Source organism: Notothenia rossii, assembly GCF_949606895.1.
Source record: "Notothenia rossii genome assembly, chromosome: 8".
Lineage (NCBI taxonomy): Eukaryota > Metazoa > Chordata > Actinopteri > Perciformes > Nototheniidae > Notothenia > Notothenia rossii.
The window spans coordinates 33,432,356-33,448,505 of record NC_136906.1 but is presented as its reverse complement, the minus strand read 5'-3'; the positions used below and the strand labels follow the sequence as shown (position 1 = coordinate 33,448,505).

Here is a 16,150-nt window from a genome sequence, read left to right as displayed (position 1 = left end):
ATAAGGTTTATAACTCCATAAATATGCAGGGGTTTTGTCATGAACTAAACAAGTAAAACATTGCTCTCATTAAGGGGCTAAAGGAAAAGTCAGAGGATCAGGAAAGTCATTGAAAAAATCATTTTGTTATGGTGGATTTTAAAATAGTTTGCCAGGGGAACCTTGAAGTCACTAAAGCCCACTCTGGGACCCGGATATCTGTACGGATTACTTAAAGATCCGCTCGTGGATCCCTAACGTCAGCAGGGTTCAACCTCTGAGGAGCATGATTGTCTTTAGTCACACATTGAAGAAAAGATGATGTGTTGTAAATGATGTGTTGTAAATGTTGACTACTCATTTTCCACAACGTTTTGATAAGCAGGACAATCTCTACATATTATCACCTCTTTGTGATTTTTGAAGCGTAAATGCAATCAGAAGTAAAAGGCAGTCACATGACTTCACCTCACCACCGCTAAGCTAAAGGCATCTAATGTTTGTGTGATGACGTTTAGTAGTCCGTGTTAGTCACTTGTTAGCAACCCTTGTTTTTATGAAACGCATAAGCTTTGGATATTCACAAGTGATGTATCTACTGACAAAAAACGTTGACTTCAAGGGAACACCAAGTGCTGAAATGCTAACTAATTTCCGGGTTTCAAGACTCATTCCTGCACCACTCTTATATATCAGGCAGCCCTCTTTACTCTCCAGGTGCACAAGTCTGCGTAACACCATGGAAGAAACACCTAATCTTGTTAGAAAGAATATATATGACTTTCAGTTGGCAATTTAGATTTAGAATTTTCTCTGCAACACCAGCAACCAAAAGTCTCCCCCCCCCCCCCCCCCCAATGAAAGGCAGAGGAAGTCGATACTCGCCATCACTTCAAAGTTCAATAGAATCTACATCAAAGGGACTAAAGAGCCAAACAATGATCAGCTGGCTGCCTGTATCAGATCAAGAAGAGAAACAATAAAACATGTGGGTACGTTTCTGTTTGCTCAGCTGGGGCCTGAAGGCATCACCTGCACCTGAAGGCATCACCTGCTGACCTGTTAGTTAGCAGGTGATGCCAGTTAGCTGATCTCTGTAAAGGCCAAATAATGGAACAGGTAGCCAACGTGCAAGTTCATCCCTACGGATATTTTGCTGATATTTCTGATATCGCTCCCTTACTTTGATAAACTTGCGGGTAACTTGACGATGGTCTGGTAGTGAACAAATGTTCGGAATGAAATACAAATGCTATGGTGTGTAAAGCATGGTATGGCATGTACGGTACGTAGGGTACACAGTATGTTATCGTATGGTGTGGTATGGTAGTATCCTAGGTAGGGAATGCTATGGTATGGTATGGAACCGTACAGTGCAATATGGAATGGTTTGATATGATAAAGTATGAGGACCCTTTATGCACATACCTTGTATGCTACAAACATAATACGAGCTATACTGTTAGCAGTCAACGCCAGATAGAGATTTCCTCCATTGATGTGCTGTGTACAAATGACTAAAAGGCTTCAGATGTCACATAAGAGCCCTAGGGGTAGGTTGGAGTACTGCAGGGGGTACGTGAGATTTATTTTATGCTAATGACAAAAAAAACATAATTAATGCATTTAAACAAACTACTAATAGTAGATGAACTACTTTATTCAAAAGTTTACAGTAATTCTGGATAATAAAATGGGAAAAATAAACGGGATGCTCTCTTTTCCTCTCTCTCTCCTGACAGCCCGTCAGTCTCGTGCAGCTCGCTGAACCTGTAATAAGTGACCCGACAGTAAAGAATACATATATTCTTAACTAGTTTAGCTAGTTCCAGAGTATATAAACTAGCTAAGTGTGTTAGGTCTAACTCTTAGTGTATTTCATTTTGCTCCACTCAACGGTCCGTCACAGCGGCGGAGCTGTGATCATACAGAGCTGCGTGTTCTCCGTCAGCAGCAGCTGATCTGATTTCTGATCTCTCTCTCCCGTCCGGTTATACTTCACTCGCGTCTATGTCCAAATCTATCAGATCTAGCTTTTTCTAGTTAATTATTTGACTGCCTGCTTTTCAAAAGGACCTAAACAATAAGCGTTGCTTGACAACGGCGTGTGGCCGCAAAGTATAGCATTATGCATAATGAGGGGTCAAAATCCCATGCACATAAAATGCTCATATATTTTTTTCTCTTTATTCCCCACGCCCCAAAATAAATAAATATACACATTTTAGGAAAAGTAACGAAGTTTGAGCAGTGTGGGTTTTATATTAACAGAGTTACACATATTTCAAAACGCAAAGTGTAGGCTAATAACTGCAGGTTGCCTCCCTGTCAGAATTACAAAGTGAAGCACAATCACATTCTCACTACATTGTAAGGACAACTTATTAAAAAGATCAGTTCAATGCAACTAATGCCTTCTTAGTGTTATTGCATGATGTTAAAATTTGAAATGTAGCATTTAAGTGTTTCTCAGTTACAATGTTGTTGTTTTAATAAATCAGACTCTGATGGTGCAGCGCTGTACTGTACCTCTTTATATAGGCATTTGTTCCTTAACAATTTGTTTTTGCGCTGATCAGGGGGTACTTGGCTGAATTTTTTTTTCAAAGGGGGTAAATGATTGAAAAAAGTTTGAGAACCACTGTGATAGAGTATGGTATGGCATTGGACGGTATGGCACGATAATTTCCTTTTCTATAACTCTTCACCCTTCAGTAGAGGGAACTGAGAACTTCAACACCAACACTATGTGCAATGTAAATATTTTACCATCATTACAAAACACTGCTATATAACATGTGCAATATTATTATAATTAACAATGTGCTATGATAAACGTGCAATTACGTATATCTGCCACTATGGTCTTTTTTTTTAACTACTAATGACTGGTAATATTCACATTCATTGTGTGACCGTCTATGTTTCATGTCTCCTGTAGATATGTAATTGCTCTTTTTACTGCACTTTTAGTGTACAGTTTTACCATTATGCTGCTGTGTTTATTGTATTGTTGTAACTCTGGCACAACAATTTCATTCGGGATAAATAAAGTCTTATCTTATCTTATCTTTTCTTGTCTTGTGTACACTACAAACCATAATATGAGCTAAATAAGCAGCCAATGCCAGATGGAGATGTCCTCCTTTGACCTGCTGTACCAATCACCTCAGAACCTGTCCTGTCCACCTGAGAGGAAGGGGCTCTGCAGATCATTTAAGGTGACAGAGGTGTCAGACAGGGATGTGCAGACCGACTCCTCTCACTGTGTTAGTTCCTTTGAGTTGATACATGTAACTGTTTAGAACCTTTCAAACCTTTCTAGATTTGTAATTAGGAATGAAGAGTAGATCAACACATCTACTTCGACCTCTACTACACAAACATTCACAACACATTAACATTAACCATATATAAAAATAAACATTAACAACACATTAACATTAACCATATATAAACATAAACATTAACAACACATTAACCATATATAAAAATAAACATTAACAATACATAATCATAGACATTCACCAAACATTAACACAACACAAATTATTCATGGCACTTCAGAAGGCCCTACAGTGTTGAAGGCCCAGTTTAATATGCAACTACTATAGTTGCTCTGCTGCCTCTTTATGAGCTGAGGGGTCCTCTGCCTGAAATTGTGGAAGACCCCTTCTTGAGTTGTTGCTGTTGATGTAACTGTCATTGTGATCCCTTTGATTATTGATAAATGATTTAATGTATTTTTCAATTTGTCTGACTACAAATGTTTCTCTTTCCCTCACACACACACGCACGCACACACACGCACACACATGCACACGCATACACACACACACACACACACACACACACACACACACACACACACACACACACACACACACACACACACACACACACACACACACACACAAACACACATATAAAGACAGATACATATGCAAGATGCATTTTTTTTGGTTTCAGATTGTTTATGATAAATGTCTTTCTTAATATTTATTTGTATTCTAATAATCTTTTCCTCTCCTGTTCCCTCCCCTTAGCCCCCCACCCTCCCTCCATCATGGCAGAGCCTTCTCCTGGCTGGTGGAAGCTGACTTTCCTGAGGAGAAAGAAGTCCCAGCCCAAGGTCCTGTATGAGATCCCTGCAGAGTTTGCCTCTAACGCCCCCCCTGCTCAGCATGGATCGGCCACAGCGCTCCCACCCGAGGAAACGCTGCGGGACCCTCAGCTGGACGCCCGGCTGGAGAGGATCGTGGACAAGACCCCAGGCAGCAAGGGGCGCCACGTCAAGGTGTCTCACTCCGGGAGGTTCAAGGAGAAGAAGAAAGTCAGAGCCACTCTGGCAGAGAACCCGGAGATGTTTCCAGGAGGGGACCCCGCCAGGGACGAAAACCAGAGGGCCGGGGAGTGAACGAACACACACACACATTCACAGGGAAGTTTAACTTGGGCATAGCCTCTCTATCCATGTTAGAAGTTGATGCAGCCTTAATTGGGTGAAACTCTGGGCATTAATACCTTCTTGGGATGATGAAGTTGAATCAAGACTTTTTGAGAGAGAATGTTCAGGCTTATCTTTATTTAGAAAAGTTTGATGTTTTCCTATTTACTTAAATTCCAAACATTCTGCATTCTGCATTATGAGGCCTGCTGTCAGCTTCTGGTAGATGGGGATTGCAGGGATGATTCAGGACAATGCACCGCCATGGATCTACTACACTGCAGGAAAACCAGCCTGACTGGCCCTAACGGGTTCATGAGAGACTCTGTACATGTGCCCTCAACTCATCCAGAAATACACTTTGGAAGGGTTAAGTGCAATTTACAAGAAAACAAAGTTTATCTAAAAAAGACAAAAATAGATCAACAAAATGACAAGGTAAACTCACTTAACTTAAATTAAATATAATCAATGAAACAATCTGATTAGTTAAAGTTATGTACTATCAATTGTCATGATAATGGTTTATGAAGTCATGTTGTTGTGAATGATTGAATCATCATTGAACAAGCACTTAAGAAACTGGGATCCTAATTTGAGCACTATAGTTGTAGCCCACTTCCTGGATTTATTTGTCGCGTTTGCAGGTTTACGTAGCCATGTCTCTTTCAATAGTTGTACTTCTGTAACATGTTTTAGATCTTCTTAAACCTACTGAGACACGTTGGAGACTTGATTGATTATTGATTTTTCTGTATTTTTAAACTCACATTTTAGCTGTTATTTTTTCATCCAGGCAGTCCTACACATGTCGTTGCCGGTGAAGGCCAGGAGAGGGCAGCATCTCTTCAGATGCAACAGATCTTTAAAACACTCCTCCATTAAGGGTTTCTCTCAAGAAGCTTCTTTTTTCTCCTGTTGATTGTACCTCACAACCTATCAGAAGTTAGCCTACAGCCTGTTTTTTTAAAACTACTTACAAATGCCAGAAGTAATTTTAGCCTTCAATGTCAATGCTCCAACATTTAGTGTAGGCACAGAAATACTTTTGATCTAAATAAATGTCTGATTTTCTGTAAATTATGTGTTCTCTTTAATGCTATTTTGGACTTATATCCGTAACAAGTTACTGGCCATTTTAAACATTTCAAAAGAAATACGATGGTACACTGTCTGTATAGAGGCGCTGCGGTCACTTTAAACCTCACACCATCTAACAACCTCCAAATTAATCAAAGGTGTCTACGTTGGGCAGAAAGCAGAAACTCTCTCAGGTGTCTGGTCGTTATTGAGAATCCACCAGGTGCTACACATTCAGTGTGACAGATGTGTTTGGTGGGGGGGGGGGGGGGGTTAGTTTGAGGTTGGATATTTGACAGAAATTCTCTCCACATCCAGACAGTCTTGCAGTTTCTGATGGAGCTGGGCGCAGGAGGTCGGTCAGCTCCCCCCTCGTACTAAACCAATAGGCGCGTTCACACCAGAGTACTTTTCCCGTTTAGTTCCGTTAGTACCCCTTATGTCGCGTTCACCAAAAAGAGTACTTAGTGCCAGGATCTTTTACCCCCATTTTTAGTGCCTGCTGAGAGGTGGTACCAAAAATGAACAATTTCTGGGCGAATTGCAAACCACGCCCCGTAAAACTCTGAAAAGTTTTTTGAAGCCGCCATTGTATTTGCTGGCTTTTCTCTTCGAAATTCATCCCATAACGACATTGTAATACACGGTTCGGCTGCATTAAATATTACACATCTGCCGTAGTTGTTTATTTATAGAGCCCTGATGAGAAGACTTCTAGACAAACAGGAAGAACAGCCACGGAAACTGAATATGTGACGTGGACCATAAATATATCAGCAATTAAACAACATCTTCCATTTCTTTTCACACAATACGTCTCCTTGCAGTATCAACCTTAATTCGGCTGACTTTTATATTTGATCCAATTGGTAGATAGGTTATATTTACACCATAATGGTGCACAGCTGATAGAAAAGGACTTGTAGTTTTTAAAGATATTACTGATTTTCTTTGAATATAAGAATGTAAATACTGAGTTGAGAGAATAGTCAGGGGATTTGGGCGATGGGAGACACATCTATGGAATCACAATTTCAATAGCTTACCATTAAATGATGGATATACCTTTCTGTCTGTGATGTTTTACAAATCAGATATTAATGTTAGAAGTAAAACATGAGAAATAGTATAGCAATATCCTGTAAAATTATGTAAAAACATGAATAAAACTACACATCTTGAGAAGTTATACATACATAAGTATCCTACACTAATAATACAAAGTTATTATTAGTATGCTGTGTGTACCTTGTGTGCACCGCCTAGTGGTTAAAGCACGTTATTGAATTATTTTTGTTGAATAATGTTATTTGATGAACAAAATATTAAGAGTACATACTTTCATAGGGGGAAAGTAGAAGGTCAATGATAGAAATATAGAATATAAAAGATCAAGAAGATACTGTAGTAATCTCTACAATAAAACAGTTTAGTGCACGATGTACAAAGATATTAATATGAGGATGTGCAAAACAGACAATCTAATTAACCTTTATTAACACATTAAATAATACTTTAGGTTAAGGTCTTCTTTCAAATAAGAAAAAGCTTTGGGGCTATCTACAGATAAATATTAAGCCTGACAAAGTACTTAACGTCTAATATATTGCTTTCCTGCAATGTTAACTATGTTGAAGCACTTATTTTAACTGATATTATACACATTAATTATACTCTTATGTATGTAGATAGTATAAGAATTGTGCAGAATATGACAGTTTAATGGTGGAGGTATACACACATATTGATGGATGTCTTGTAATGCACTGTTGAGGAACCTGCGACCCAAGTTTTTAATTCATTGCATAACTACACCATAGTTGTGTATATATGTCAATAAACCTTAGAAAATCTTGAAATCTTGAAAGGGATGTGCAAAATAGTCATCATATAGAGTTTTTAATTAACTATTAGTAGTAGAGTAATGAATATACTTTATAGAGATCAGCAGATAAATGTTTAGTCTTCTCAAGCACCAACTATCAAATATCTCTCCTGATTGTTGGCACTTGACAATCACCTTCCCTGAATTTTACAAAGGTGTAACTAAAGTCTGCTTTAAGGGTTGTTTATATTTCACATCATTAATCAGAATCTGCAAAGTAACTCAAATAAATGTAGTGGAGTAAAAATACCAGGTTAACCTCTGAATTGTAGAGGAGTAGAATTACAAAGTAACAATGAGCTGTCATGTGGGTATATATTAATGCTGCCCATTATGGATACAAGCGATTTTCACCCATTTAGTAATTATATATTTTAAATGTGTACACACCAGTGTGTTTCCTATCGCCTAAACTTCCAGGGCTGTACACAGTTTAATACTGTCAACTTCTCATTTTGGGAAAAACGAAAACGTCTTTTAAAACTACAATTCCCAGTAGAGACGTGCAATAGAGAACAGGCTTGTTTGAGACAAGCGAGACCTGCGCAGACCTGCGCAATTTCGATCAACGTATTGCTAGTGCGTTGCATGATGATTAGTCATTTTGTCCGACTTGCTCTGGAGGCTCGCCTACATGAGACGTTGAAATCTCGCGGGACAAAGACGCCCGCAGCCTTGAGAGTGAGGCGCGGCGAGGTTGTGAGCAGTATGAACAGTGTGTATGAATATGCTAAGATATATAAAGTATGAAAACGGTAAGCAGTCCAAGTATAGTATAACATATATAGATATTCATTTCATGATGATAAACATTGTGGAACAATTATGAAAAATGTTAATGGAGGGGGCGACGTAAAACTGACACAAAACAACAACAAACTTTTGCCGAGCCAATTGGAGAGTTTCATCACCAGCACGTGGTAAAAACCACCAATGAGCGCTCAGCTCGAGATACCAGCGAGTCGTTTCCCATCAAGCATTTCGCTTCCGCAGCCCGTGGAGAGGAACTGCGCAGCCTCGCCGCGCCTCGCTCTCAAGGCTGCGGGCGTCTTTGTCCCGCGAGATTTCAACGTCTCATGTAGGCGAGCCTCCAGAGCAAGTCGGACAAAATGACTTACCATCATGCAACGCACTAGCAAGACGTTGATCGAAATTGCGCAGGTCTGCGCAGGTCTCGCTTGTCTCAAACAAGGCTGTTGCGAAACACAATAGCCAACATGTGTAGTTCTGAGGGGGCGTTCGAGTCCAGTTTTGAATAGTCTGCCGGTTTCGTTCCATTTCAAAGAGCTTGGCGCTCGGCGTAACCTTGGCGCACTGCCATTCCAACATCCAATCCTAGAGCTTGAAGATTAATCATGGGGTTTGTCAACGGGACTGTAGTCCTAAACGATAGCTGGGGATTATGGGTAGTGTAGTGTCTTCGGCCATCCTAAACTCTGAATTTTTTTTCCGGATATCATATTGCATTAACACCGTATCCCAACGTGCATTGCGGATAAAACATCCTGAGCTTCAAGCTGAGGATCTTGGGTAATCAGTTTACCGTCTACGTCTCTTTCCGGTGCCCAAGATTATAGAATTAAACGAATAAATTAAAACAAGGATAATTGTGTGTTATTGTTGAGTAAATAACATGTTATTTAGAAAAGAATAATACATTAGAAGGAAACAAATATTTTAAAAAATACAGATTTCAGTATTCTGAGGCTCTGAGCCCCATTTCTTTTCCTCACGGACGGCAAAAAAAGTCAGACATTATACGATTACAAATCAAATCAATAATCGTGGCTTGATATTGAGTAATAACATGTTTTTATGACACACAGCTTCCGGTCTTCTCAGACCCAACCGTATACATTTGCGCCTCATATGCACACAAAACTCGGACTCAGAACTCAATGGGAATAGTTGGCGTATGATAGGCACGCAAAATCGGACTTTAGCGTATCTATTGCACGCATTTTCCAATGTGTAAAGTCGTGTCATTTGTACGCAGACTGAAGAGAGTGGGTTGATCTAAACCAGTGGTTCTCAAACTTTTTCTGTCAGGCCCCCCCTTTGGAGAAAAAAAAAAGTCGGGCCCCCCCAACGCAAATAGTCAGGCTCAGTGGCGGCGCCAGAGATTTATTTTGGGGGTGCTGTGGGGTAGCTTGACGTTTCATAGAGGGTGCTCAAACATTTAGGGTTTCCCATTAATGTACAGTGGAATTTTCTACTGCAACATTCCCCACGCACATACACAGTGTACCCGCGACTGTTACAATGAAGGCTCGATAATCAGCTCACGGCATATAGGTGTAAGCAGGGGTAAAGTGCTATTTTTATAGGTGGTGTGTGGACCTCACATAGGGGGGTCCGGGGGGATGCTCCCCCGGGAAGATTTATTTTTAAATATTGAAGTTAAAAGCATCAATCTGGTGCACTTTGAGAGCAAAATGAAGAGATCTATGGATATATCTCACAACTCCTATATGAAACAGAACTGTAAACAGATTTCCTTTTTCTTTATGGATATTTTACAAATCACCCTTTTAAACTTTATTCTTTTTTTACTGTCATATAGTATTTCATACCTGTTTTTCATTTATTCTCTTATTTTTTTATAACTATAATGATCATATAAACGTGTGCCTCGGAAATAATTGTTTACATAAATGGTGACCAAAACGTTTGAGACCCACTGAGATAACACTGAGAGAGTTCTTTAGTTCACTGAGTCTCTCAGTCTGACAGGTGAGGACTCTCCTCCACTTTGTTGTTGAAAAAACTCCTTAAATCCGTTAGCGTAGCTAGCTAGCACCAGAAGCTAACAACAACGATCTCCGGTACCGGTGCGCTCTCTCTCTCTCTCGCGCACACAAAATGGCTCGTTCCACGCACGCACACACACACACACACACACACACACACACACACACACACACACACACACACACACACACACACACACAGAGCCGAGCTTTAATGAAAAACAGATACACAGACCACTGGCGGCACATATCAAACCCGGGCCGGGGGGCGGGGCCACATGACCGGGCCCTTTAAACCCAATAAAGATTGACAAAAATATCGGGAGTCCGGGGTATGGTAATCTGACGCTCGTGCGTAAAAAGTCGCTCAATCAGTAAGATTACAATTTAAAACAATGTTTGAAAGAAAAGTAACAAAAGAAAAGGTGTAATATTTAAGATTTGGTTTCTGCAAAGGGTATAGAAACGAAATATATATCAGAGATAATAATGATATAACATGACATAAAGTCCAACAAACCACAAGGACAACGAAAACATAGCCTAATAAAATGACTACATTTCTGACACACCATTCACCATGGACAGCCAGCCGCCACCATGAGAGCACAGCAGTGTAAAATTGGCACGGCGGCCCATACATTCACGTACAAGTAGGCTACTGTACAAATTAAATTTGAAGTGTACTCCCCACTACTTGAAGGGCACTCGGCGAGCCTTGCGCTCCGCGAACTCGTCCACAATCCGCTGTATGTCCAATTTCTTGGCTCGGTCACTTTCGATGGACAGCAAGGCCAGTCCACTCAGTCTCTCCTGTCCCATCGTGCTCCTCAAATAGTTTTTGATGAGTTTTAATTTGGAGAAAGAGCGCTCGGCGGTTGCCACGGTGACAGGAAGAGTCAGAAATAAGATGAAGGCTGTGCAAACCTCACTGAATGTAGATGTTACTGCTGGGTTGTAAACAATGAGCATTTTTACCAGATCCGCGACAGTTTTTAGTTTTTGTATTTTGTCCCTGAAACAGGTTCTGAAAGAAAGCAGCTGGCCAGGGAAGCTGGCGGCGATGTCCCGACTGTAGTGCTCTCTAAGCCGCTGGGCAGCTTGGTGTAAATCCTCATCCTTTGCTTGTAGTAGTGTGTTGGGGTGAATTGCCTCAAACATGTTCACAGTTGCATTTAAGATGGTGAATCTTTGGGACAGTTGCTGGATGATTATATCGAGACATGCATTGAAAACGGTCACCCGAAAGTTGCTCTCTGCGTCAGTGAGGCGGCTGTCTTCAGAAAGTTCATCAAAGTGTCTCTTAACTTTCCTGGCCCTGGTTGTTTCAAACTGTGTTTGACTTCCCCATTTAGTAGCCAGGGCAAGAGTGGCGGACTTCGCCTCATCAAATTGTCCCCTTTACTCCACCAAAACACTGATGGCATTTTGCAGTAGAGTAGATGCTTTGAGAATATCCGCGTCTTTTGCTTGCATTAACTGTGAAGCACAATTTATGCTTTCCAAAATCTTGGTCTGCATGTTGACCAAAAATAGAAAGCTAAATTTGCTTATGGCATTCTTGAGTACACTTGCTTCATTGCGCTCATCCTTTTTGTCACTGGTAAGGGATATTTTGACGAGGGCTTTTATAATGTCTCCATATCTGTGCCTTAACGCAACAAGCGCATCATGGCGAGATGACCAGCGAGTGGGACATAAGCGTTTTAATGTGATAGTTCTGCTCTCTGGCGTGATTAACTCACTGAGCAATGCCCATCGTTTGATACTGTGACCAAAAAAGTTGTAGAGCGTCTCTACAGTGTCATAGAACTGCTTCACTCCAGGGACATTTTTAACAGAGTCGTTGAGTGCTAGGTTGAGATTATGAGCAGCGCAATGAACATAGTGGGCAAGGGGCTCCTTCTCGGCTATTCTTGCTTGCACGCCTGAATACACACCACTCATATTAGCCGCCCCTTCATAGCCCTGTCCGCGACAGATCTAATCCGTTTTTCTCTATAGAACCAAGAATGTTGTTTTCAAGCTCTGAAGCTGATGAACCTTTAGTCACTTCAAAACCCAAAAAGACTTCATTGATCTGTATATCTGTTGCAATATCCATGTCGTTCTTAACAACAGTTATGTAGCGGTAAACCTGACTCAACTGGTCTATCTTTGACACATCTTGCGTTGTGTCCATGATGACGGAATAAAATGGGGCTTCGTTTATTTCATCAATGATGTCAGCTTTCACACGTTGAGATAATATGTAAATAATCTCATCTTGAATCTGGTGACTGAGGTATTTCACTGACCCTTCTGTTCGGTTGATTAGCTCTTTCAAAACAGGGTCGTAGCGAGCCAATAATTCTATTATTGACAAAAAATGGCCAGCTTTTCCCTGACCTAGAACCTCTCGATGGCCCCTGAATGCCAAGTTGCTTGAAGCTAGAGTGAGAGTTACATTAACAATGCGCTCCACGACCTGTCTCCAAAATTGGGCGGCATTACGCACATTCCTCTCCATGTCAGCGTCTATTGTGCCGTTGGTTTTCCACTGCTCATATACTACGCATGCACCAAGGTGTATTTGAGTGGATTCATGCCTCTCAATTTTAGTAGAAAGATGTTTCCAGTCTTTTATTCCGTTTACCCATGCATTGTTGTAGAAAGGTGCCTTTCGGTTGGCAAAAAGCCAGCAAGGCTCAAAGTAGCAGCAGTCCAATTTTGGGGAATAGCACCTCCAGCTGCGTGGAAATTTCATCCCAACTTTAGTGGTGGAGGTGTAATAGCTTTCTGAAAAGCAACGGTTATCCTTGTCTTTGGGAAATGGACCTTTGGGTTTGCATGGGCCCATTTTTAGGATATATCTTTTGATATTGGCGTCCTCAATGTTTTCAAAAATAGTTTGCCCGATCAGTCGGAAAACGCTCCAGAGGATAATTGCAGGACACATCATGATCCGTGGTCTGAGTTTCACCCGTAGGAGTAGCGTGAGGAGGAGACCTGTTGCTGCTTTCATTCCCAGTGTACTTCTTCACCTTGCGGCGCAGCAGGTAAGGAGCCGGAGGGGTGCGGCTGGTCAAGCGTCAGGCCTGGCTCTCCTCTAGACGAGCAGCTAGCAGCTGCTGAGTCGTCCCTATTATTATTAGGGTCTGAGACCTAGGTCGGCGAAAAACCTGCGAAACACACACAAAACAGGGAAAACGACCGGCAAAAGCACAGAAAAGGTTCGGAAATCATGACGGGTGATAGGCCGCGTGAGCCCAGCCCCATGTGACTCGGCCATCCTAGGCCGTCCATAAACATGATTGATATCGGTCCGATTATTATTATTATTAGGGTCTGAGACCTAGGTCGGCGAAGACCCTATTGAAATCGGTCGCGCAGCGACCGATAAACCTGCGAAACACACACAAAACAGGGAAAAAGACGGGCAAAAGCCCATCAAAAGTGGCCTAAATCATGACAGTAGGTGGCCCACGCCAACCTAGTCACATGGGCGCTCGCGCCCATGTGACCTCGGCCACCCTAGGCCGAACATTATTGATATCGGTGCGATTATTATTATTCTGATTATTATTTTAATACATTGCGCGCACTTTTGACCCCCGCAACATATGTGAAAACTCACCAAATTTCGCACGCGCGTCAGAAGTCGTGAAAATTGCGATGTGTAATTGGTTCCGGAACTTTGCGTCAAAAATTGCGTAGGCCACGCCCACTTCCGTTTTTAACGTTAACTCCCCCCACTTTAACTTTCACGTAAACGAACGAAACTCGCTACGCATATCTAGGGTGCGGAGACGAGCAAAAAAGCCTCTTGGAGGGGTATAAAATAACGTACAGGAAGTCGGCCATTTTGAATTTGGCGTTGGAAAAACGCGATTTATCGCGTTTTTCGTCCCTCGCACTTTAACGAACTCCTCCTAGGGACTTTATCCGTACCACTCCAAATTCCTCGGGTAGCTTCTCCACAAATGGGCGATCTAAAGTTATCACGGAAATTTTTTTCTTTCGCACGGCGTAGCCGTGATTTGGCGCCAAAGTTCGCGTTCGCTCGATGCTAGGCCATCCCTCAACATGGAACACGATGATGTCATAACTCAAACTGACATGCTCAGAACGCCACCAAACTTCACGTGATGGTTAACACTGCGGCCCTGAACAGCTCTACGTCAAATCCCATGTTACTTAATATGGCGTTACCATGGCAACGCATCCCTCGCCATAAAACACGGTGTCGCTGTAACTCCAATGGACACGGTCCCATCGTCCCCCAATCTTCACTTTTATATCACCGGTTCATGCCTCAACAGCTCTACGTGAAATCTCAGATCTCACCGTATGCCGTTTCCATGGCAACGCATCGCTCGCCAAAAAACACGATGTTGTGTTAACTCAATGGAAAATCGTCCAAACGGCACCAGACTTCATATGATGGGTGATGGTCAGGCCCTAAACAGCTCTAAGTCAATTAGGGGATGTCATCATATGCCGTTGCCATGGCGACAGATCCCTCGCCATAAAACCCGGTGTTGTGTTAACTCAATGGAAAATCGTCCAAACGGCACCAGACTTCAGACTATCATTAATGGTCCGGCCCTCAACAGCTCTATGTCAATTATGGGGTGTCATCATATGCCGTTGCCATGGCAACGCATCCCTCGCCAAAAAACACCATGTTGTGTTAACTCAATGGAAAATCGTCCAAACGGCACCAGACTTCAGATGATGGCTAATGGTCCGGCCCTGAACAGCTCTATGCCAATTATGGGATGTCATCATATGCCGTTTCCATGGCGACAGATTCCTCGCCATAAAACCCGGTGTTGTCGTAACTCAACGGAAAATCGTCCAAACGGCACCAGACTTCAGACTATCATTAATGGTCCGGCCCTCAACAGCTCTAAGTCCATTATGGGATGTCATCATATGCCGTTTCCATGGCAATGCATCCCTCGCCATCAAACACGGTGTCGCTGTAACTCCAATGGACAGGGTCCCATCGTCCCCCAATCTTCACTTTTATATCACCGGTTCATGCCTCAACAGCTCTATGTCAATTATGGGGTGTCATCATATGCCGTTTCCATGGCAACACTTCCCTCGCCAAAAAACCCGGTATTGACGTAACTCAATGGAAAATCATCCAAACGGCACCAGACTTCAGACTATCATTAATGGTCCGGCCCTCAACAGCTCTATGTCAATTATGGGATGTCATCATATGCCGTTTCCATGGCAACGCTTCCTTCGCCATAAAATACCATGTTGTTGTAAGTCAATGGAAAATCGTCCAAACGGCACCAGACTTCATATGATGGCTAATGGTCCGGCCCTCAACAGCTCTCCGCCAATTATGGGATGTCAACATATGCCGTTTCGATGGCAACGCGTCCCTCGCCAAAAAACCTGGTGTTGTTGTAATTCAATGGAAAATCCTCCAAACGGCACCAGACTTCAGACTATCATTAATGGTCCGGCCCTCAACAGCTCTATGCCAATTATGGGATGTCATCATATGCCTTTGCCATGGCGACAGTTCCCTCGCAATGAAACACGGTGTTGTCCTAACTCAATGGAAAATGGTCCAAACTGCACCAGACTTCAGACTATCATTAATGGTCCGGCCTTCAACAGCTCTATGCCAATTATGGGATGTCATCATATGCCGTTGCCATGGCAATGCATCCCCCGCCAATAAACCTGGTGTTGTCGTAACTCCAATGGACAAGGTCCCATCGTCCCCCAGTCTTAACTTTTATATCACCGGTCAATGCCTCAACAGCTCTACGTGAAATCTGAGATCTCACCATATGCCGTTTCCATGGCAACACTTCCCTCGCCATGAAACATGGTGTTGTCCTAACTCAATGGAAAATCATCCAAACGGCACCAGACTTTAGATGATGGCTAATGGTTTGTCCCTCAACACCTCAATATGACAATAGTGAGTTTTCCCCAAAAGCTGTTGCCATGGCAACACACCCCTCGCCGTTAACCACGATATTGCTATAAGTCCTG

The 16,150-nt window shown here is 42.2% G+C and overlaps 1 protein-coding gene across 1 annotated transcript in view; it reads left to right on the top strand.

Annotated features, from left to right (window-relative positions):
- Positions 1-5,506, top strand: part of prr15la (proline rich 15 like a) — a 6,785-nt gene extending 1,279 nt beyond the window's left edge. The window contains exon 2 of the mRNA XM_079645531.1: positions 4,026-5,506. Coding sequence (XP_079501657.1) covers positions 4,046-4,396 — 351 coding nt within the window. The 5' untranslated portion in view covers positions 4,026-4,045 and the 3' untranslated portion in view covers positions 4,397-5,506. The remainder of the gene's footprint in view (positions 1-4,025) is intronic.
- The last annotated feature ends 10,644 nt before the right edge of the window (positions 5,507-16,150 follow it).